The sequence below is a fragment of the Pristis pectinata genome, chromosome 7 (assembly GCF_009764475.1).
Source record: "Pristis pectinata isolate sPriPec2 chromosome 7, sPriPec2.1.pri, whole genome shotgun sequence".
Lineage (NCBI taxonomy): Eukaryota > Metazoa > Chordata > Chondrichthyes > Rhinopristiformes > Pristidae > Pristis > Pristis pectinata.
This window is the reverse complement of record NC_067411.1, coordinates 70336436-70360653: the sequence shown is the minus strand read 5'-3', so window position 1 is coordinate 70360653 and position 24218 is coordinate 70336436. Positions and strand designations below refer to the sequence as shown.

General features: G+C 38.9%; 1 protein-coding gene across 8 annotated transcripts in view; it reads right to left on the bottom strand.

Moving 5' to 3' along the window:
• Nucleotides 1-24218, bottom strand: part of sema4d (sema domain, immunoglobulin domain (Ig), transmembrane domain (TM) and short cytoplasmic domain, (semaphorin) 4D) — a 145306-nt gene that overhangs the window by 53129 nt on the left and 67959 nt on the right. For all 8 annotated transcript variants that reach the window (XM_052019966.1, XM_052019965.1, XM_052019962.1 and 5 more), the window contains exon 3: nucleotides 7894-8220. In XM_052019966.1, the coding sequence (XP_051875926.1) occupies nucleotides 7894-7999 (106 nt within the window). In that variant the 5' untranslated portion in view covers nucleotides 8000-8220. The remainder of the gene's footprint in view (nucleotides 1-7893; nucleotides 8221-24218) is intronic.

The window sequence follows — 24218 nt, the reverse complement described above, 5'->3', positions numbered from 1 at the left end:
CCTGGTTGCACTAGTAACTTCCATCTAAATGAAAAGGAGAAAGAAGAAAGCTCTTCAAATTGTTACCAGTTAGAAACTGCTGACCCTTTACTTTCAACAGTAACAATTTCACCAATCACCTCTTTTGGAAACGGATGCCCAACCTGGAGACAACAGGAGAGATGTGGCGTGATTTGATGATGCCTTTCTTTTCTTTTAAAAAAGGGGGGAAAAAAACTCCCCTAAACTACAAGTATCCTGCACCAGGCACAGATTTTTGCTTTTTGTTCTGGTCTGACTGAAATACAGAGCTTTGTATGTGCTCATTCTGCCACAGCTGTGTTTCTCTTAACAATGTAAATGATTGCCTTTCAATCTGCTGCCTAGCAACGCTTAGAGGCGCGTTCACAGAAACACACATGGTCTTTATGCAAAACTTCTCTAGGTCAAAGGAGAGGGCAAGGTGAAAGTTCAAGCTAAAATGACAGCCCAAGGCCCAGTGCAATAAAGCTGTCCAAGAGTCAGCCTATTGCCCCATAAGTCTGTACTTGAAAATAATATTATTTAAATTAATAGCTTTAAAATGCAGGACAACATTTTTGCTTCTCAGAGTTATTTTTACAATGCTAACTAAAATATGCTATTATTGATTCATGCAAACAAAAGAATTATCTAGTTTTTGAAAATCTCATCATGAATTTCAGTGGGTGTAAAATGGCTGCTACATTTCCTACATTAAATTTCAACAAGTATTATTGGCTGTAAACCATCTAGATGGATTCATGATCATTACAAAAGATGCCTCCACAGATGCTGCTTGACACGCTGCATTTCTCCAGTAGTTTGCTTTTTGCACAGCATTACACAAGGTCCTTTTTGTACCTTGGATCACAGGTCTTTCCATATTTCACTGCTAAAACATTCTTCCTTGTGCCAACACAAGAAATTTGGTTTGTCCCCTTTGACTCTCACCAACTTTTATCGATGCACCATAGAAAGCATCCTATCTGGATGTATCACAGCTTGGTATGGCAACTACTCTGCCCAGGACCGCAAGAAGCTGCAGAAAGTTGTGGACACAGCCCAGTGCATCAGACACCAGACTCCCCTCCTTGGACTCTGTCTTTACCTCTCGTTGTCTTGGTATAGCAGTCAGCATAATCAAAGACCCCACCCACCCGGGACATTCTCTCTTCTCTCTTCTTCCATCAGGTAGAAGATACAGGAGCCTGAGGGCACATACCACCAGACTTACGGACAGCTTCTACCCCACTGTGATAAGACTATTGAACGGTTCCCTTATACAATGAGATGGTCTATGACCTCACGATCTACCTTGTTGTGACCTTGCACCTTATTGCACTGCACTTTCTCTGTAGCTGTGACACTTTACTCTGTACTGTTACTGTTTTTACCTGTACTACATCAATGCACTCTGTACTAACTCAATGTAACTGCACTGTGTAATGAATTGACCTGTACGATCGGTTTGTAAGACAAGCTTTTCACTGTACCTCCGTACAAGTGACAATAATAAACCAATACCAATACCACATGGGCTGCAAAGGAATACTCTTCCATTATGGTCTCCAGTGGAGCTAAATTACAATAGAGGTATTTCAAGGTTTGGCTAAAAAGTCATGTTTTGAGGGCTCTTCTGAGAGGAAAAGGCAAAGGATCCTAGACAGAAGATAAGATTGCAAGCAGAGGACTCAGGTGAAGCTGAGAGAGCAGGAGGAAAAGGATGCATGGTAGTCCGCTTTTAAAAGAGACATAAGTGAGTGGGCAGTGTACAGGATGGAACTAGGAGAGCAGCAAGGTTGATTTGGAAGCATACACTAAATATTGAAATTAAGTGATTAAAGAGGGAGCATGCCAAAAATCCACATTGTTGGGTTCAGGCTGAATTTACAGTCAGGAAGCAAAAAAACATTAGGGAATATCTGGTGAGGACCAATTTGTATGGCTTTGGCCTTGCTAGGTTTAGTTTCAGGTGAGGCTGAACTTCAATGCCGAATGGTCAAATTGAACATAAAAGATCTGAAGTATAGCTGACAGCATCAGTGCCTTATAACCGCCAGTGGTACACATGGGAAAGCTTCACTCCTGTGCATAGCATGCTCAAAGAACAAGAGAGAAATAAAAGAGGAATAGGCAAAACAGAGTGAAGGACAATGAGGCTGAACATTTCCCTACTCTATTAAGAAATACTGTTGTCAGTGTCCTGAGTGATTTGCTGCTTGTTCAAACAGATGCATCTCATCAAATGCATTTAATATTTCTATAATCTTTACATAATCTATATGAACTGTTATATGTCTTCTGCATGCAACATACAAAAGGAACAAACTGAACCATTCAAAAGTATTCATCCTCATGTTAATGGTTGATTATCACACTAAATCTGCCCATAATATATTCACCTCACCCTCAACTCTTAATATCTGGTTGTGCCTTGATTAACATGTCAAAAGATTTCTGAAGATGTTGCAAAATGGGATAGCCTTCATGTATTTTCATAGAAGGAGAACTCTTAAGCTTTATACATGATCCCAATCTAGCAAACAGACTCTGTGAAATTAAATTCTTAACCAAGCAAAGCGCCATGTGAAATGCTATAAAAGGTGCAATTCAAAGAATGATAAAACCTCTAGCAGATGGAGTTTAATCCGGCAAAGTGTGTGGTGTTGCACTTTGGGAGATCAAATGTAAAAAAGGGGTAGTACATTATTAATGGTAAGACCCTTAACAGTGTTGATGTACAGAGGGATCTTGGGGTCCAAGTCCATAGCTCCCTTAAAGTGGCTGCACAGGTTGATAGGGTGGAAAAGAAAGCATAGGGCATGCTTGCCTTTATTATTCAAGCATTAAGTTCAAGAGTCAGGAAGTTATGCTGCAGTTTTATAAGACTCTGGTTAGGCCACATCTGGAGTATTGCATTCAATTCTGGACACCACAATATAGGAAGGATGTGGAGGCTTTGCAGAGGATGCAGAAGGGGCTTTACCAGGACGCTGCCTGGATTAGGGGGCATGTGCTACGAGGAGAGGCTGGACCAACTTGGGTTGTTTTCTCTGGATTGATGGAGATTGAGAGGAGACCTGATAGAAGTTTATTTTTTTTTATCCAAAATAAACTTTATTCATAATAAAAGACAAACTATATCCAATTATAAAATAGTACAAGCCTTTACAATTTTGTACAGATCATTCATTAGTGTTACCTTTTTATATAAAAAACAGCACCGATGCCACACGTGTGGCTCCCAGGGGGCTACCCAGTCCCATATTTACAATGTCTAGGGGCTTTCTCGCCTGACCCCACCCTTCCCTCTCCAGCGGCAGAAGAACCCTAAACTGTAGTCCTTCCCCCACCGAGCCCTTGCGTTGGCTGCACCCAGCTTCAGTGCGTCCCTCAGCACGTACTCCTGCAGCCTGGAATGTGCCAGTCGGCAGCATTCCCTTATGGACATCTCGCAGTGCTGGAAGACCAACAAGTTTCGGTTAGACCAAAGGGCGTCTTTCACCGAGTTGATGACCTTCCAGCAGCAGTTGATGTCCGTCTCTGTGTGTATCCCCAGGAACAGCCCATAGATCAGAGAATCCTCTGTTACACAGCTGCTGGGGATGAAGTTTATAAGATTATGAAGGGCATAGATAGGGTAAACAGCCAGCAAACTTTTCCCAGGCTCAAAATGTCTAATACTAGAGGGCATGCACTTAAGGTAAGAGGTGGCAAATTCAAAGCAGATGTGCGAGGCAAATTTTGTTTTTGATTTTACACAGAGTGGTGGGTGCCTGGAATGTGCTGCTGGGTGTGGTAGTGGATGCAAATATGACAGTGGTGTTTAAGAGGATCTTTGATAAGCAAATGAATGTGGAGAGAATGGAGGGATATGGACATTGTGTAGGCAGACGGCATTAGTTTAGTTAGACATTTAATTAGTAGTTCAGTTAGTTTGGCACAAAGCAATGAAAGTTATCTAAATCGTGGGTGGGGTGTGTCTCTCATTAAAGCAAACTTGGGCCATTAGGTGTTGTTATTCAAATTAGGCTCTCCCTTATCAGAAAAGTAAATACTGCTTGATTCTGTAGGAGTGCAAAGACTTTAAATACAGTGTGCTTCCTAGGCAAAATCCCTTTTGAGGATACTACCACCTGGCTGGATAAAATTCTCCAGTGTCAGTGCTGTGGAATTCGGGCAGATTAATATTCCATTGCTGGATTTCAAAAAAGGTTCCATGCAGAATCCAGCAAATGTCTAACTAAACTCAGCAAGTTTGGAACTTCTGCATTCACAGAGAAATCCTGCATATTCTGACCCATTAATTCAAAGATTTTCAAAACTGCTGGAAACTAAAACCCTGTACCTCTTTGATTCACTTGATTCAATGGTATTTTTGCCAGAGTATTTTAGACTAGCATGTATATTCAGTGAATGCTGCCGCAACCAAAACCTTCACTAATGGAAAACCTTAAAGTTTTTTTTTTACTTGTTTTATTGCAAGGCTTCAATAGAGGTTTGTGTATGCTGCTTGATCATTTAATGTCCTGAAGCACTGACTTAGAATATTTTGCAATACAAAATCAAACACCTCTGTATTCACAGTTTAGAAGAACTCCACTGACGCTCCTATTTACAGCTATTGAAAACATCCACGTTTGTCAAAAATTTGCTCTGCCTCAGGACACAAGCCTCTATCGTTAAACTCAACATAGTTCTGAGTATTGATCTATGATACATGCTTCAGCTCACTTCATCATTAAAACTCCTATAGCTCAGATCACTAACTCAACACATTTACAAGGACATTTTGAACCACAGATTTTTTTGGTGGCACATTTAAGTGGTCATACTTAAGTTAGATCTTATAACATTAGCCAAGGGTGGCAGCATCTTAAGGACAGATACCAGATCAAAGTTACTATCATCATATTGAAATTTGAATTGTCAGATCAAAATGAACAGTGACAATTAAAGTTAGAGAAAAACTGTAGCTAAATAAATGTAAGTAAATACTAAAACATTAGTGGCAAAATTCCACGCTAAAATTGAATAGCCATAGGAAATAGCGTTTATTAAATATATAAAAAAGTTTGCCTTGTAGTTAAAATGGAATTAATGACTCTCTGTGAAAGCTGGAAATATGACCTTCAAAACAGAGAATCCCTTAATCCACAAAGTTTTGTTTTGCTGTTTCATTCCTTGTAAGCAATTTGAATTTCTAAAATGATCAGCAATATATTTATAGTCAAGAGTTGAAAAAAATGGTTTTGTAACACTAATATATAGATTTTGCTCAGAATAACAAAAACTGATGGACCACCATGCAGTGTCTAACACTCAAACAGAACCATCAATTGGCAAGTTATTTGGTTCTCAAGTCATAATACTACAGTAACAACTGTACCTCTGAGAATCTAAAGTGTCAGTGAACCTGTAAAGCTGCAGACAACTTTTCCAGCAATTTTGTGAACTATAGATGCAACTGCACCAATCCTGTGAGACTGCCAATATAACCATCACCAATAATAACTGGAGACAGCCAGCTACAGACAGGAAACACATGGAGACTAGAACAGCAAGCAAGACAGAAGCTCCAATCACTTGCATGATGTCATTGACAGCATGCAGTCATCCACTTTAATAAATAATTTACCCAAGCAGAGACAAATAACAAAATCAAGAAGGGGATTTTTTGAGGGGGAATTCAAGATTGATAATGGAGTACTAACTTTAAAAAGCTATATATGAAATCATTTTTTCCTATTTTCACGATTTAATCAGAATACTTTAAAATTCCTTTCCAATCATCTTGATGGAGTACAACTGTGTTCATTGCAAAACAAAAATAAAGTTGGAGCACAGTTCTCTGTTTAATGGTGAGATTATGAACCAGTCCCTCATAATTAAAGAACATTAAAACTTTTTTCATCTGACAAATTACCCAACAGATTCAGATTTAAAATTGCTAAAAGCTGGAAGCTCGGAATTCTCCCAAATTGCTAAGAGTATCAAAAGAGCCCAGATAAGGCAACAGTTCATCAAGTTCTTTCAACCTTTGTCACTGGTAAACAGCTCTGTATTCTTATTCAGAGAGTGATCTTTTTAATTATATTCTGAGCATTTTTTTTAAAAAAACAAGGAAATGTGAGCTTCTATTAGACACCTTACCTACACTCTGCTAACACTTTGAAGAGGAACTGGACTGCTTCAAAAATTGTGTTCAAATGGAGGGAGGTCACAATTTCCCAGCGAAATCTAAACTTGCAAGTTCAGAGGGAGTATTTGCAAAAAAATAACAATTTAGAAATATGCCAGAAAAGGAGAAAAAAAATTATAGCACAATTAGGAATAGCTCTTTTAGTGACCCAATATATTTCTCTCTGGCAAATGGAGGTACTGTGGAGTAATACAAAAATTTATGTCCAGCATACCATTTTCAAAACATCTGTACAGACTGCATGGCACAGTGGGTTTAGTGACTGACTTTTCATTTGCATCTATTCCAATTAAGTCCAATGGTGTGAAAATCTTCTTATTATCTGACTGTAAAGAGCTCTGAGTTTGGGAAGGTACATTCAAATGCAAAGTGAGGACAGAAAAAAAAAATGACCATAATTTAGTATGAACTTACAATTTCATTCAGAGACGCAACAGGATGACTGGTGCAGGAACCAGAAAAAATGTTACATACGTGCAGAAAGAATGGTCTTCCAAGTTTAGGGCAGGAAAGGTGGGAAAATATGTTCCCTTGGGAGGGGCTATAACCATTCACAAGCAGTGTTCCCTCTGATTATTTTTCTTATTTCCAGAGCATATTGAAAAAAAAAGTGTATTATCAATGCTGTCCTCATCTATTAAAAAAAATAAATCTACTGAGAAACAGATGCAAGAAATTCATGATTAAAAAGATGTGAAGCTCACAGCTCCAGCAAGCCTACATTTGTGTTTATATTCATTTCCAGGTTTGAAGTGTCACTGGCAAGTCAGCATTTATTGCCCACCCTGAACTATTTATAAGGTGGTGGTGGTGGTCAGTGGTCTTTTTGAACCACTGTAGACCTCCTTATTTATTATGCTGCTGTTCTGCCCACTGGGTTCGTGCCTGCTCCTAGCAGAACATTCCCATCAGTCACATTCCTCCGTAGCCCTACATTTTATTCTCTGTCACAAACCCATCAACTCTCTTTCGACTCTTTTTAAAAATCACATACCTTCACTAAAAGAGAATTTACAACATCCAATTAACCCACTAGCACATTTCTAGGACAGAATCAACCTTGGATCCCCGGAGAAGATGAGGCAGCAGCATTAACTGTTGTACCATCATGCCAGATCCAGTAAAGATACTCCACAGTGTTGTTGATCAAGACATTTCAGATTTTAGACCCAGAGACAATGAAGGACCAATGATACATTTCCAAGTCAAGTGGTGTGCGACTTGGAGGAGAACCTGCAAGTAGTGATGTTCTCATGCACCTTTTGCCCTTGTCTTCCTTGGTAAAACACCAATTCCAAGCAAATCATTCCAATTTTTTTTTAAAAAAAGTACTTAGATGTACCTAACAGAAACTGCATCTGCTAATTATAGGGGTGATGAGCTATTACTTAAATCTAAGACTGCAGTCTAACATTTAATTATGTCCCTACATAACTCAACCACCAAAAGAAAGTTAAAGCTACAAAATCTGAAGGAAAAAAAAAATCAACATGTGTACATAGGCATAAAGTTGTTACCAATGAGACTGAACAATTAACTCCGTTACTATTTAACAGCTGGACAATGTTCTCTTTGAAGTTTGATTTCAATAATTGTCAGCATTTAATTTTAGGTTTCTGTGAAGTGTAGCCCAAAGTTCAAAACAACAATGGACAGTGAAATGAAAGCAAATCTGAAAATATGAATCTTACCTCCATATTTCCACACAGTCCTTGGAATAACATGGTCACAATGCGAAAGCCGAAGCAGATGAAGAATCATGTATAACGTAACAAGTGTCATATTATGTCTTCTCATTGTGTGGCAGTTGTAGGGTTGTCAAAAGTTGAAAAATCCAGTTATCCAGAAATAACTGTACTTGATTACTCCAACATCACAAGTACTGAAGAGGAAGATGGTCCAACTGGCGAAGATGCACAAATTTTGGTTCCTTGAGTCGGTCACTTGAACTGATAACTCACTTGCACGTTCTGCACACCTTCCAATTACCTGCTGAATTGCAGCCCCAGGATACACGTCTGCATTTGGTGGGGTGGGGGGTGGGGGAGGGGGGCGGGGAGAGAGAAAAAGAATGGTGTGGAATAATTTTTTTTAAAAATTAATACTTAAATAGAAGCACTGTCAAATATAAAGTCAAGCTACAGTTCATGATGAAAATTAAATCAAAACCAAAACACTCAGTGTGTCAAGTAGCATCAGTGTCAAGAGAACAACTCAACCAACCTTTCTTCAAACCTGGGGGAAAAAAGTTTGTATTGAACAAATCTGAAAGATCAGAAAAAAGGGTAAGAGGAGGAAAGTAGGGAAGACCTGCAACCGGCTAGAACACAGAAGAGATTAAATGACAAAAAAAAGATGATGGAACAAGGTGAAAGGTTGCCATCTCTCAAAACACTAACTGAGGAGATACCAGTGGAAGGAGCAGATTACAGTATATGAAATTGTTGAACACGGGCACTTAGACATGAAAGGAAAAAGTAAAGTGGCACACAATCACAGTAGTGCTTCTGCAACAGGTCGGTTCATTCCTCCATTACCAACAAAGTGGTGGATTTCTAAATACCAACTTCCCATACAACAAAGGAGAAGCATCACCTGCTCTTGTGACTCCTCCTTTCACAATGGCTAATGCCCAAACACCTTGTAAGTAGATACTGATTTATTTGCACTTCTTTCAACTGTATTACTGTACTTGCTTCACAACTTGTGGTTTCCTCTACACTGCGGAAACAATGTGACTGTTTTGCGGAAATCCTTCATTCAGTCTTCAAGCATGACCGAGCTTTTTGTCGCACCTCACTTTAATATTCCATCCCACTCTCACTCTCATCTTTTCGGTCTTCAGTTCCAGTGCAGCTCAAGCTCCAAGAACAGCATCTCAACTTTCCACAAGGCACATTATAACCTTCCGGACTCAAACGAAAATCCACACTTTCAGACAATGATTCTTTTCTTCCCTTTTACAGGTCCCCTTGACATTCCTGGTTTCTTTACTCAATGATACACCCTCCTGTGCCTTGCACTAATGTTAAATCATTTATCTTCTGCATTCTACTTTTCCCTTTTGTTCTCGCCTCCTCACCTTCTCTAAATGTTGTAAATTATCTTTAAACTTATCCTAGTTCTAATGAAAGGTCATTAGCTGTTTCTCTCTCCACAGACACTTCCTGACTAGTGAGTATTTGCAGCATTTTATGGTTTTATTTCATATTGCCCGAAGTTTATTAAGTAGTGTACTTGAATGAAACCGAGTCAGTTAACTCTCCTCCTTTTCTTATCAATTTCATCCTTTTCCTCTTTGATGTATTCCCATTCTTTACTCACCAGTCATCCCTGGCTATTTTTCAAGCAAGAATCATCTTCAGAAAGTGCTGACCACAGTGTTGGAACATGTTCATTCAAGGTGTTCCCTGTCCATGTGTTCCCCTACCATAGCCTTGATGCGCTTATTCAACCTGAAGCAGTAGGTGATCAGACCATGGAATTCCCACATTATTTACTGGGTAAACTTGCTGGATCATCATTGGAAGAATTGACCCTTCTGCTGCATCTTCTGGCAAAGGTCACTCAAGACTAGTAATTGCATCACTATTGTTTTGTTATAAATTAATCCTTCACCTAGATTTCTACTGGCTTCAAAAAAAAAAGGATCTTCTAATAGCTTGGAGGTAACCCCACACTCAGAAGCATAGAGAGGACCTAGGTTCCATAATCTGACAGAATAAAATGCAGAAGGTCAATGGCAGAGAATCAAGATTCACATGTTCAAGATAGTCAAATAATCCCAAAATTGGATTATGAAGCTTTTTAATCAATTCAGGAAACTACTACTTTGTACTAATAATCAAGAACACACAGCACCTTCAGCAGGAAACAGCACTTTAAACTCCCTACAACCGGCTGTGACATTATCTAGGTTTCTCCCACAAGACGAGAACGGAACTGGAACTGCAACCAAGCCCCAAAAGGTCCGAAGGCAACCCTGACAAAGTTTCAAATTACATAACGGGAGAGAATACAGCAATTCAAGGATCCATTCAAGCAACTTCAGGCAGTTGTGAAAGCAGAGCCCTTGGTACAATTTAACATTTCAAAACAACCAAGTTAGATACCACTGGTTTGGTTTTTAACCTTTGGGAAAGCAAACATGAATTCAACTGTTTCAGATTGGCCTTTTGAGTTCATATCTAAACAGGCTAGTTCCTTTGAAAGGTCAACTACCTGTAACGCTCATTCAGTTTTTCTCTATCCACAGATGCTGCCTGATCTGCCGAGTATTTCCAGCACTCTCCTTTTTTTCAGATTTCCAGCAACTGCACAGTTTTCTATTTCACTGTTCCAGCACTGCCTTTGCTCACAATCTAAGCAGCTTAAATATTCTTTGGTCAAGGTTTTAAACACACTTTTACAGATATCATTTATTAAATCTCAGCAGGATCTATCACAACCTTTTACCTTTAACCACCAAAACCATGTACTTCGCCATAAAACAGTAAATTGCCACAACAGGAAAAAAATACTTTCGTCTCCATTTGGAATAAGGGGCAATATTCCCTTCTGTCAGATTCTATGGAACACAGTTCAAAGTTTTTGTGCATTAAAAAATAATTTAGACACCTTCCCCGCAACACAATAACATTTTGTTGTCATCCACTAATTTCAACTCATTTGAAAAATTCTTTATATCCTAGTTACTAAAAGATTGTGGCACCATTGGAAGAATGGAAGTCAGCTAAGCAACAGAAAATGGATATTGCATTGAGAAATCATGCTGCAAAAATCAAAGAATTACAAGATCTATTTTGAAAACTATCCTTATAGGTGTAAAGACAATCTGAAATTATCTTCATACTGAAATATCCAGCATCCAATCCTTTTCAAATTCAATATAAATTTGAAGTACAATACTAGAATAATTCTTTCTTTTTCAATCTTTTTATTAGTTTTCAAATATATACAGATTAATATATAACATCAATGTTTGTACATGTAATACAAAGAGATCGGAAGAACAATCATGGCATGGATAATCATAAAAAACAAAGTATATAAAAAATCTGTAGATCCAACGATCTCTTAGTGAAAGAATATAATATGAAAGAAAGGAAAGAAAAAGATTTATTATAAAACATAAAAGAAAGAAAAAAAATCCCCAAAACAATAAGAAAATTTATAAACAGTATATCAAACCAAACTAAGCTAAAGAAAAAAAAATTTAAAAAAAACAAACAGAAAAAAAAACTGGACTAAAATTTCTCAGTAGAAACAGAGCAATATTACGTCGTCAACTCCATTCCTCTAAGTTGAAAGGTTATTACAAGGGGATCTATATCATGTGAAAATATTGAATAAGTGGACTCCAAACTTGCTCAAATTTAAGCGAAGGATCAACAGTACCACTCCTAATTTTTTCCAAGTTTAAGCATGATATAACTTGAGAGAACCATTGAAAAGTAGTAGGGGGTATTAGATCCTTCCATTTAAGCAAAATGGATTGTTTAGCCATTAAGGTAACAAAGGCAAACATACGGTTAGCGGAGGCAGATAGATGGCCAGACTCTATCCTTGGTAATCAAAAAATTACAGTGATAGGATGAGGTTGTAAATCAATCTTCAATACATCTGAAATAATGTTAAAAATATCTTTCCAAATTTTTTCCAAATGAGGACAGGACCAAAACATATGTGTCAAAGAAGCCACATTCGATTTACATCTGTCACATATAGGATTTATATGTTGATAAAAATGAGCTAGCTTATCTTTTGACATATGGGTCCTGAACTACCTTAAACTGTATCAAAGAATGTCTGGCACACATTGAAGATGTATTAACTAAAGAATTTTCTTCCAAGTCTCTGTAGGTATAGATGTCTGGAGTTCACTTTCCATACCAGAATAATCCATCACACACAAATATGGAAACATATTTAAATTTAGCAGCACGCTGAGCAAAAATAAATTTGTGTAGTTGGAAATGTTTAGATTTAAGAAGTTACTTGTAACAATGCAATTTAAACAGAACTAGGATAGTTAAAGTCAATGAGAGCGCCATACTAAATGGCCCTTTCTCACCCATGACTTTTTACAAGCCCAAGCAAAAACACCTTGTAGTTTAAAGCAGCAACAGTCCAAATGCAAAAATTAAGTCCGATTTAGAGCAAAGCAACCACATTATAATGTGCATTCTACAGCAAGAAGTTCAAAAACATACCTCTTTAGTTAACTCTTGAAATTGCTTAAATATCAGTAATTCTCTTCTCGAATGGAGAGCTCACCATTAGAATTTCAAAGTTAAGAAAGAGGCTCAACTGTTAGATTGAGGGAAGTTAAATAACCTGCTTCTCCATTGCAACTGCTCACAAATTAGCTCAAGCTATCAGATGTTCTCTCTCTGCACCAACACAAAAGCTGAAGGAACTGCAACTTAAAAGGAAATAGAACGTGAAACTCAATAAATGAAAGAAGCTGTGAAATCACCAGACTCAAAAAGAAAAGCAAAAAAAACTTCCATTGTGAAAAAAAATACACAGCTCTTGAAACCCCATATTTGTTATTCAGTTAACGATCAGCATTTCACAACAGGCAATCTTAAATTTCTACTCCAGTTACAAGGCAGAACTGTTCCAAAGCACTTCGATAAAACAAACTTGCTGTCCTCATTAAACAACGTGTAAAGAGATACCACCACACCTAAAAGTACCTAATACGCAGAAGTGAATGTACCAAAGCTGCTAAAGCAATGTGTGGTGCTGCATCAAAGTTGCATTTATATTCTTCTGTTAGCGCTTGGAATGGCGAAGGACTTGCTCCCTGTCGGTTCTGTGGGAGTTGATGAGGCCAACATAGAATCTGTAGACTTTGTTACAAATGGGGCAGCTGACATTTGATGTGGTGGGAAGCATGGGAAATGGCAAGCTCCTTCCACTCTTTTCACTTCACTTCTGTGTGCTTCACTTTAAGCAGTCATAGGCCAGGGCACATATGGATGTGATACTTTCTCCCAAAGAAACTTTGGGAATATCACAAATCATTTTCTTTGCCCTGTTACGAAGCTGTTGCCCATAAAGGAGTTCAGAGAAGAGTGCACGTTTCCAAAGTCTGGTGTTGGACGTTAAGTAATTTGGCCACATAATTAGATTGTCAATGGTAGGGATTGGGATTAGTTTATTATTGTCACTTGTACCGAGGTATGGTGAAAAACTTGTCTTGCATATCGATCGTACAGGTCAATTCATGACACAGTGCAGTTACATTGGGTTAGTACAGAGTGCGTTGAGGTAGTACAGGCAAAAACTGTCACAGCTACAGGGAAGTGCATTGCAGGTAGACAATAAGGTGCAAGGTCACAACAAGGTAGATTGTGAGGTCAAGAGTCCATCTCATCGTATAAGGGAACCGTTCAATAGTCTTGTCACAGTGGGATAGAAGCTGTCCTTCAGCCTGGTGGTATGTGCCCCCAGGCTCCTGTATCTTCTGCCTGATGGGAGAGGAGAGAAGAGAGAATGACCTGGGTGGGTGGTGTCTTTAACTATGCTGGCTGGCATCCTTCCCCAGGCAGCGAGAGGATGTTCACCTGGGGAAGGATGCCAAAATTGGTTCGCTTATCCAAACAGTTGATTTGGAGGATTTCACAGAATCAGCATAGGTGGTACCTCTCCAGTGCTTCAGCATGGGAAGTGCCTCCTGAGACATGGATTCAGTACTGAATTCAATGACTTCAGATCAACCTTTCCAGTTCAAGTCAAAACAGGCTGCTTCTTTTAAAAGGTCAACCACCTGTAATGCTAATTTTGTTTTTCTCCCTTTCCACAGATAATGCCTGATCTGCTGGATATTTCCAGACTTTCTTCAGATTTCCAGCAATTGAATGATGTTGTATTTCACAGCTGCAACAGTACTTGCTCTTTCTACTGTTCTCATTCATGCCTTTTTTTCTTGCATCAAATTTCTTTATCAACCCACTTACAATGAAAGCCAAATTATGAATATATATTGGAAAAAACAAGGGACTGAGTACTGAGCCCTATGAAACATCACTGGTAACAGCCTTCCAGTCACAAAAACACCCATCAACAATTACCCTTTGCTTCCAAGTCAATTTTGTATCCAATTTTCCACAATGCAGAAAACCTAGAGTACACAAATTAGCTGCCAAATTTCCCAAAATTACAAAAGTACTTAAAATGTCATCAGTAACTCAACAATTGTGAAATTCTTTGGCATCCAAGGACATAAAGGGTACTTTTCAAATAAAAAGAAAGTTGCCTCATGAGCAGCTGTCATGGTTGATGTCTCTCAGTCTCAGCTGCTCAAGTTACCAGAGATGGCAGACTCTGCAATGAAATCCAGCAATTTACAGTGCGACATAGGTGCATTGTCAATAGCTGTGATCATGGAAGGCTAACTTTACTGACACGTTTGGATTACATTTTTGTAGAACAAAAATGGTTTTGTTTAAGGGAAGGAAAAGAGATTGCAATAGTTCACGAGGATGCAGAGTACACAATTACAGAGCAAAACTTTTTGCAAGTACCAAACTGACACACTCAAACACTATTAAAAATGTTCAAGATTCCATGGATTTAGATTTATGATTACAGTTTTCAAGCAACTCTGCTACACAAAGCTTTCTCAACTACATTCCAGATATTGCACTTACAGGTTACCTTTAACAGATAACATTACATATTCATAAAAACAAACTTATCTATGCAAGTCACACACTTGCACAATGCAGTAGCCATTGCTAAATCCAGAATGCAACACTATTTTTCGACATTGCGCCCACTAATCCCACCAGTACCATCTGTACATTAATTACAACACTGCACAAATCCTTATGACTTGCGTGTAATCCAGCAATGTTGCTGCAGTGCTCAAATTGTCTTGACACCACACACAATTACCATATGGCATCTGATCCACTTTTCAGAACCAATCACTCAAAAGTAGTAACTTTCATAGTTGCATTGCAATCTGGAAGATCTTCAAAATGGTTTCACACAACAAAAGGAGAACACAAATGTTTCAACTGGAAAAACTGTTACAAACAACTACTATGAATGAAAAATTATACGAAGAAAAAGATATCAAAAGATTTATTTAATTCATTATCCAGGGATGGAATTTTTTCTGGACATCCAATTTTATAGTTAATGTTTTGAGATGAGCCCTAAGCTAATAGAATGATACACAGATATACCTAATGTTTAAGAAGCAATTTTAAATGCCTGCAGCCAATAGATTTTTATGTAATGGAGCGAGGGGCAAAATAATTTCATTCGGCATATTTCTGGCTTCAACATTTTCTAGCAGTTTTGATTGGGCTCAAACCCACACAGATCCAGACAGGATCTTTAATTCTTTCCTGATTATTGTTCCCCTGATCACTGCTCCCAAAGCACATGCAATGTCAGATTTAATCAATCATCCTGCTGCAATTTACTGAACTGCTCTTCACTGAAAAGTTATAAAACTATCACTTAAACCTCACTTTTGAATAGTTAACTTTTAATACTTAACTGAAATTGCATTTTCCCCTCTCCATTACTGACATGAATAATGGCTACCAATAATTGTGTGGTCTGGATGTTTCAGTTAGATTAACTAAATTCTAAGCCATTGAGCTTGAAGACAGAAATGAAGACCATATTAATCAAGAGAGTCACCGCAGAGATTCTGGAAAGCAGCAGTTTCAGTTACCGAGATTCAGAGGAATTTCCCTTTACCCAGTAACAGATTTGAATTTACAAGCACAAACAGTCAGAAACCAACATTTGAATTAATTTGCTGCAAAGCAAAAGAACAAACGTGCCCAAATAATCTACAAGCTGAAATAAAATTTAAGAGTCTTTCGAGGTATAGATCACTTGTAAGGCTTTCCTGAAATCCAGAAGTATGACATCTGTACATAGGACTATAATACTATTTCTGGCACTGCCAGAAGTCTACAGACTATTGATATCTTGTAGCAGCTGCTTTAAGAGTCAAATCTGAATCTCTCTCATTTACTCTCAACAAAAATATTCTTTTCCAAAAGCAACGTCATCATTTAGCTTGCAAAAGTTATGCAGTTTAATCCTCCAAGCTCCTAAAATAAAATCACAATGGTTCACACCACCCTTTTTAAGAATCAAGTGTGTTTTCAGAAAATAGAGCAAAAGATGTCTAAACTAAGTTGCATTCATATAGAGTCCCTAGTGTTGGAAAACTTTTCAATTTACTTCACAGGAAGTGACTAGGGATGTCACAGGAATAATTTTATTATTATTATTAATAACATTAGTAAAATCTATTACTAAGCCAAATCAGATATTACTTTGGTAGTTGGTCAAAATCTGGCTTAGGAAGTGGGTTTTAAAGAAACATCTTAACAGAGGTGAGACAGGCAAAGAGGATTAGGGAAGATATTCAGAGGAGAAAATGGTTTGATCATTTGACACAGACAGTAGCCAATTAGGAATACAGGAGGGGGAGGGTGGGGGTGGGAGAGAAATACAGACATCTCCTTATTCTTGATCTTCTGTCTCCTTTGTAACTGTCAAACAGGAACTGTTTATGACAGAAAAGTTGGGTTAAATATACTTCAAAAATCAGAAGAAACCATTTGAATGTTTTTTTTTGATAATGTGAAGTCCATAAATCCCCTCTGGATGAGAGCTTCTTGGGTCAGAAAAAAAAAGGATTTATTTGGCTTTCAGCATGCAGCTGAATAAGTTTTCTTATAGTTGAGGGGAGTTATCTAATGAAAACCCCAATTTCTAAAGCATTACAGCAAAGATATCTTTATTATTCACATGTACGTCAAAACACACAGTGAAATGCATCTTTTGCATAGAGTGTTCTGGGGGCAGACCACAAGTGTCACCACGCTTCTGGTGCCAACATAGCACGCCCACAACTTCCTAACCCGTACGTCTTTGAAAAGTGGAAGGAAACTGAAGCACCCGGAGGAAACCCATGCAGACACGGAGAGAACGTACAAACTCGTTACAGACAGTAGCCAGAATTGAACCCAGGTCGCTGGCGCTGTAAAGCGTTATGCTAACCACTACATTACCATGCAAAGACTGCAAAGTAATAAAGATTCTGGAACAATCCAGCAGGTTATAACGAAGTAACACTGCTATTCATAAAAGCAGGAAGAGAGCAAAGGAGGAACTCTGAAACCAACAAGAAAACTCAGCAATCCATTAATAGGTATATGGTTAATTAGTGGAGTAGTAGTCAACTATACCTAATCAACCTTTTACCAGGAAATGTCTATGAAAGTATAAAACCCACTTTTTCAACTGAAAAAGGAAACTGCCACAACTTCAAAGAATTTAAATTTATGCACAACTAGATAAAATATATCCCAGACGGTTTAAAGTAACAAAGGAAGAAATTGCAGAGATTCTGTCCTCAATCTTTCAATACAGAGAACTGGAAGACTGCTAATGTACTGCTGTTTGGAAAGGGAACAAATGTATAAAGCAAATAATCACAGGCCAGTTATTTGAAATGTAATGATCAGCAAATTATTGGAATCAATTCCAAAGGGCTAAGTTACAATTGTTTACTTTGGAACAAAGGAGGGTGAAGTGAGATTTAGGGTGTATAAACTTAGGATGGGGCCTAATAAACAGGAAGGACATTTCTAGCAAAGCAGAAGGGCGAGTAAAACAGGGGAGAGAGTTAAAGTAACTGGTGTAAGGATTAAGAGGGGAGATGAGGAAAGTTCTTTTCACCCAGATGGTGATAGAGGTCTGGAACTCACTGCCTGAAAACACAGTACAGACAGAAACCCTCATTAATTTGGGACACTGATGTGTACTTAAAAAGCTGGCAACCTGCAAGACTATAAACCATGCTAGAAAATTGGGTTAGCCTGGGGTACTTTTTCAATTGACACAATACAATGGGCCAATTAGCCACATCCTGTGTCAGATATTTTCTAATTACACAGATGATATTAACAAATTAAACCAAATTGGTATGTATGAAATCAGCACATTGGGTCAAATTGTGTTTTTCCTTAAGAAAAAGGCACTTTCATTCGTTTGCAAGTTGCTGAGTAAATTTAACCAGGTAGTTAAATAATAGTTTGGTGGAACAAGGCTCAAGCCCAGCTTTGCCAATGAGTCCAGAAAAAGGAGCATCCCAAATCACTGATACTTATTTAAAAAACCTTTGAAATTGGGCAGTCAACCAAACACCTGGCACATCAGTGCTCCTAACAGATCTGCTGCACTGATTGTAGAAATTGGAAGAAATTCACGAATGGTTCTGTTCAAGTTACTTCCCCACAAATGGGTGTGCCTTCACCACTTGGATGACAGCAGTTAAAATGTGGCCATGGACCACCTCCACCTTAAAGGCATTAAGATGTAGTGCATGCAACAATGTTCACTTCCAATTGAAATGAACTTATTAGAAAAAGAACTTCAATGCCCAAGTCGCTGTTTAAAATAAAAGGTAGCATTTCCTCTTTGATTTGTGGTTGTGTGCTTTGCTTGATGAATAACTGCACTGAGTCGTGTGCTCTAAGGGCTTCACTTCTCTCAGAACCTGTGGCACTAGGATGATTTGGCAGGAAAGCAAGACAGTTGGAGAAGAAAAGCGAAACAATTCTGAAAGGTTAACACAGTATCTGCATTTCAAATCTGTTTGGAAATCTTTGTCTTGTTTGTGGATTGAGCATGCTAGTTAGTGCTCTTTTACAAGGATGTCCTAGCCCATTCTTACAAAATATCTCAGGAAATCTTACTTCTTTTCTTGGAGCAGTTGCTCTGGATCTACAAAATTCAGGTCATTGTCAGACAATATCAACAACATCCCCACCTCCCATCCTTACACCAAGCTCCACATAACCTTGTAAGCTCACGTGATAAGCCGGTAGTGTATGGAAGATAACTAATGGAACTTCTATATGGCCCAGACCCATTTCTTTCAGAAATAACAGGTGGGTTTGTTCAACTGTCTGTTCTTGTCTCGTGGTTCCTCACAACCTTCACATCTCAACTGCTCCAAGTTGTCTGAATTTCTGGATTACATTCAAAACAAAACATGCAATTGTGTAAAACTGAAACCACAAGAATTGATGGAAGGTCACTGATCTGAAATGTTAACTTTATTTTTCTCTTCACAGATGCTATTTCCAACATCTTCTGATTTTATTTGAGAGATGCTTAATTTGGTCTTTTGTGAACTACCCTCAAAGTACATGTTTTACAAGAACAAGTATCCAAATTCCCTGATATTCAAAAATGAATCACTTGCTGTCACAGCAAGACAAATTTGAAGTGACCAATAATTTCCTTACAAGTTGAAATTAACTTATACCCATATTTATGTAATTTGATTCCATTAACCAAATACTTCAGCTTATGGAAAAACATAAAATATTACAAAGTTCCTGTACAAGTTTATAAGCAAGTTTGTACCAAACCTGTGATTCCAGGCATTTCTAAGCATCATGGGCAGTGGCACAAAACTGCTGTTCTTATTATGCAAGTACTCTCATGACCACCTGATTAAGAATGGATATTACTTGTGCACAATTTAATGCAACTGTACACTTTGTTCTCTAAGTGATGAAAAACAGCAATGACAGAAGAAATTCACATCAAACTGTGGGCCCTTTCTCCCATTTCCAGGTATCTCCCTACGTCCCCATCTTAATGCATTCTGAGACCGACATGACATTGAGCACATCTACCTGTGCCCATTTCTTTGGCTGGGATTTCACCCCAGACTGCAGACCCTTATACCCGTCCCCAGAAGTTCATCCATAGAAGAGACAATATTCAGCAGACTGTCCAGGTGTGATAAACAGATTACTCACCCCAGGAAGAAAGCAGGCCGGTCAACTCAAATCTTGACAAAGCAGGTTATGCAAAGGTAGGGGAAGATTAGAAGAATACTCTACCAAGGAATAAGAATCACATTTTGTAAATGAAGTGTGGATTGCTATGGTGTCACTCGCTGCTATTTGTTACTATTAATACACTGGTGCTGTAGTTTGCAGCATAAACCGCACTGTTAATTTTCACTAACATTCTGACGCCATTAGCTGAAACTGGGCTTTCTTTTGGATGTTACAGACACCCAGCTGCAAGACCAGCCATAATTCTTCAGATGAAGCATACTCATGACAGAGGGAGAAACTGTGAGACAGGCAATGGAGGCAATGGATTGGGAGCCAACATAGGGTGGGGAAAAAAGTTGAGAACGCCAAGGATAAAAGCAAGAGATTAAATTACTTGGTAGGTATCCCAGTCCAGCACTGTGCAGCTCCAGAAGTGCCCAATGACAGTCACATCTAACACCATCTGGCCCGAGCTCCCCTGCAATGCTTTAAAATGGACTTTGCATGGGGAATGAGGCCATAGAGTCACAGAGTCAGAGTAATGCAGCATGGAAAAAGGCCCTTCGGCCCAACTCATCCATGCATTATTGATTCTATATTCACATCAAGAATTTTTCACTCCTGGTTGTTATCATGTCACACCGGAAAAGCAAACAAAGACAACATCAATTATTAGTTCCATAACACTGAAGAGGAGTGTTTTGGAAATGAATCTCTAAGCATATATGTGGAGGTGCATTTCTTCTCCCCACCCCTGCCTCCCGACAAAGGTGGTTTGATGCAGGTCCTCAATGATCATTTAAACTCCATTCTGAAAAGACATACATTAATATCTCAGCGGTTCAGCCTACTGACTGACATGATCTCTGTCAGCTCCTGGATCCTGGCTGATGCTCTAAAGATGGCCAAAAAGACTGGAAATAATATATTGGATTCAACTGTTTTAAGTAGTTTTTTTTAAACATGTATAGTATTTAATACACCTCAAGTGGCTGCACAAGTAATGGCCGCTTCCTAGCTTATTGGTTCGCCCATCAGGTGAATACGTGTTTTCTCATTGGTTGGTTTTGCCACAGGCATCTAATAGGTTTTCTGATTGGACTATTGTTAGCTAAGGAATACCTCTTATCTCAGGTATAAAAGGTGTCGTTTCTTGTTAATCACTCTCTTGCCTCTATCTTGCTCTCTTCCCCGCCGACCCTAGCTCATTTTTAGTTCCTTTTGTCTCAGCTCATCTCCCAGTAGTAAAGCTAGTGCCATGTGCTCTGTGACTGTTCCTTTGTTTTAAACTTTTCCAATAAAACTTTGTGAAGCACCAAGTTGTTTTCAACTCATTCTTGGACTCCTGAAAGGACCTGCAGATTCGAAAATAACCAGATCTGACAGATACAAACCTTTGGTGTAATATAGGGTTGTGCTCACTTGCAAAACCTTGTGTATGCCTCGTGATTGTTCCATAGAATGGAAGTCAGCATATTCAGTTCTTTAAATCATCAAAGTGTATTAGCAGAGGAGGCCACTATTTGCCTATCAAGTCTATGCTGGTTCTCAATAGAGCAATCCCATCGGACTTATTCCCTGCCATTCTGCAAACTGTTCAATGCAGAAGACAATTGGTAAATTGCACGACTGGAACAGAAAGGAACAGAGTGGCATAATATTGTGGAAAAACCTGCATTTCTACCAACAAATTAACAAAATGCACAAATCTAGCACTCTCTATCCCTTCATTTTCCCTTGACCCTAAGCAGTCTTATAAAAACTGGAAGTCCCTGTTCTTTTAAAACAAAATCATTTGGAATATAAATGCTTTACTAAGGTGCATTAGGTCCATTTAGTTTACACTGCATAGATGGTAAATTGCATAGATCTGGGGAGACCTCATGAAGTGGTAAATGCTCCTACAGCTCCTTAAGCAAAAGTTTGCCAAATTAAATAGGCAAGGTAATAAAGCTCGTGTGTACATTTTTTATTAGATGGCAGTAAGACCCGGGTTAATTAAAAACAAGTAAACCAAAGTCAGTTTTCAATTCTTATCTTCACCTATGCTTCGGCATATGCTGTCTGCGACACATTGTGAACACGCAAGGACAGGGTCACAAATTTTACAATGAAACCCAATGCAAGCCTGAGGAATGACACCTCATCTTCTGTCTGAGCATATTGCAGCCTTCTGGACTTAACACTGTATTCTCTAAATTTAGATAACATGCTCTGTCTATATTAGAACCATTTCCAGCTGCCATTCTTTTTGTTTTTCCCCGTGTCTCTAGACTGGCTTGCTGTATGTGTCCCAGTTTGCCAGATCCACAACTGCATCAAATTATACAACCATAGTACCTTATCCCATCTGTCAAATGTTCAGTCTATCACAGAGATTCCACTGCTTTCACCCACATTTCACTACTGCTCAGACTAAATTTACTTATTCTTCCTCGGGTCTGCTGGAGCGTCCCTCATCCTGAACGTTAACTGTTTCTCTTTCCACAGATGCTGCCCAATTTGCTGAGTTTTTCCAGCATTTTCTGTTTTTGTCACAAATTCTAGATAGCACACAAATCCCTAGTACGTGCACAATGCTCAAGCAATGGCACCCTGACTGCTCAGGCATATTCACCAGACGAACACTAGGAGAATTTCCAAAAACCTTCTCTATGGAGAATTAGCCTCAGGGAAAAAGGTCAATTGCATCTGCTCTTTGAAAACAACTGTAAAAGGGACCTTAAGGTGCTGGACATCAACAGGGGCAACTGGGAAGATCAGATCAGATCAGATATCTTTATTAGTCACATGTACATCGAAACACACAGTGAAATACATCTTTTGCGTAGAGTGTTCTGGGGGGCAGCCCGCAAGTGTCGCCACGCTTCCGGCGCCAACATAGCATGCCCACAACTTCCCAACCCATAGTCTTTGGAATGTGGGAGGAAGCCGGAGCACCCGGAGGAAACCCACGCAGATACACGGGGATTCAGGATTGCAAGCTGTGGAACCAAACTCCAAACAAGCTGTTACAAATGCTGCATGCAGGGGAGGAAAGAACTCGGAAGAAAAAGCGGTTCACAGCTAAGTCTACTTTTATGTGCAGCAGACGCAACAAGGCCTGCCACTCTGTGGCCCGTGCCAAAATGTTAACTGCTATAGGCAGTTTGACATAAATAGTTGGCATCGTTTTTGGTCACTGAATGGAACAAAACCTCTGAATGCACTCCTTAGAAAATGGTATGGGCCACAGTGACCAGAGCAGACATAGCTCTCCAGCAGACTGAAGATGCTCTCTGGGGCACAAATCCAGAGTGGCCTCAAGTTCAAGAGATCACAAGATGAGATCTTCACCACTGCAAGCAAATAATATGAAACTGAGTAACTTCACCCACCCATTCATGCTATTTCTATGACAACGAGGAATAAATGTTGTCAACCCATACACAATAAAGGCAATGTCACAATCAAGTTCAACCTTTCTCTCACCTAATCTAAGGCAGCACAAATGAACCGATCTAGAATCTCACACCTTTTAACCAAAACGATATGTCAATCTGGCTGAGAAGTCACAGTGGAAATTGTAGCCAGCATTGGGCATGTTGAAAGACTCTGGGCAAAGGATTACACCTCATGCAGAACTACAAAGGCGGCTGATGGACGCTGGTCCTGGTTACTAACGACTGACCCTACCTGCAGGCAGTCTACACTGCTTGCAAATGCCCATCTTTAAAATGGCACAGTTTTTACAATACAGAAAAAAAAGACTGCATAGGACAACCTTTGATTCAATCGAACATCTATCCACAAAAGAGGGTGCAACTGTGGCTTGTTTCCTACATCATGCTGTCTGGTCAGTACAGACTGTGAACCAGGTCACTGATCAGGCTTGTGATGGTGTGTTCACTGCACTGAACAATGGAACCTTGCTATGACCACAATTTAGGGCTCACATTAAGAGGAACTGTCAAAATGCATTTGGTTTTACAATGTCTAAGGACTGCATTCAGAGGTTTTGTTCCATTCAGTGACCATAACTGATGTCAACTATTTATGTCAAACTGCCTGCAGAAGTTAATGTTTTGGCAACCAGGACTAAAGTGTTACAGCCAAACTTCTTGCTTACTTTATACACTAAAGATCTACATGACACTTAATTCAGAGAGCTACCCTAGTGTGACATT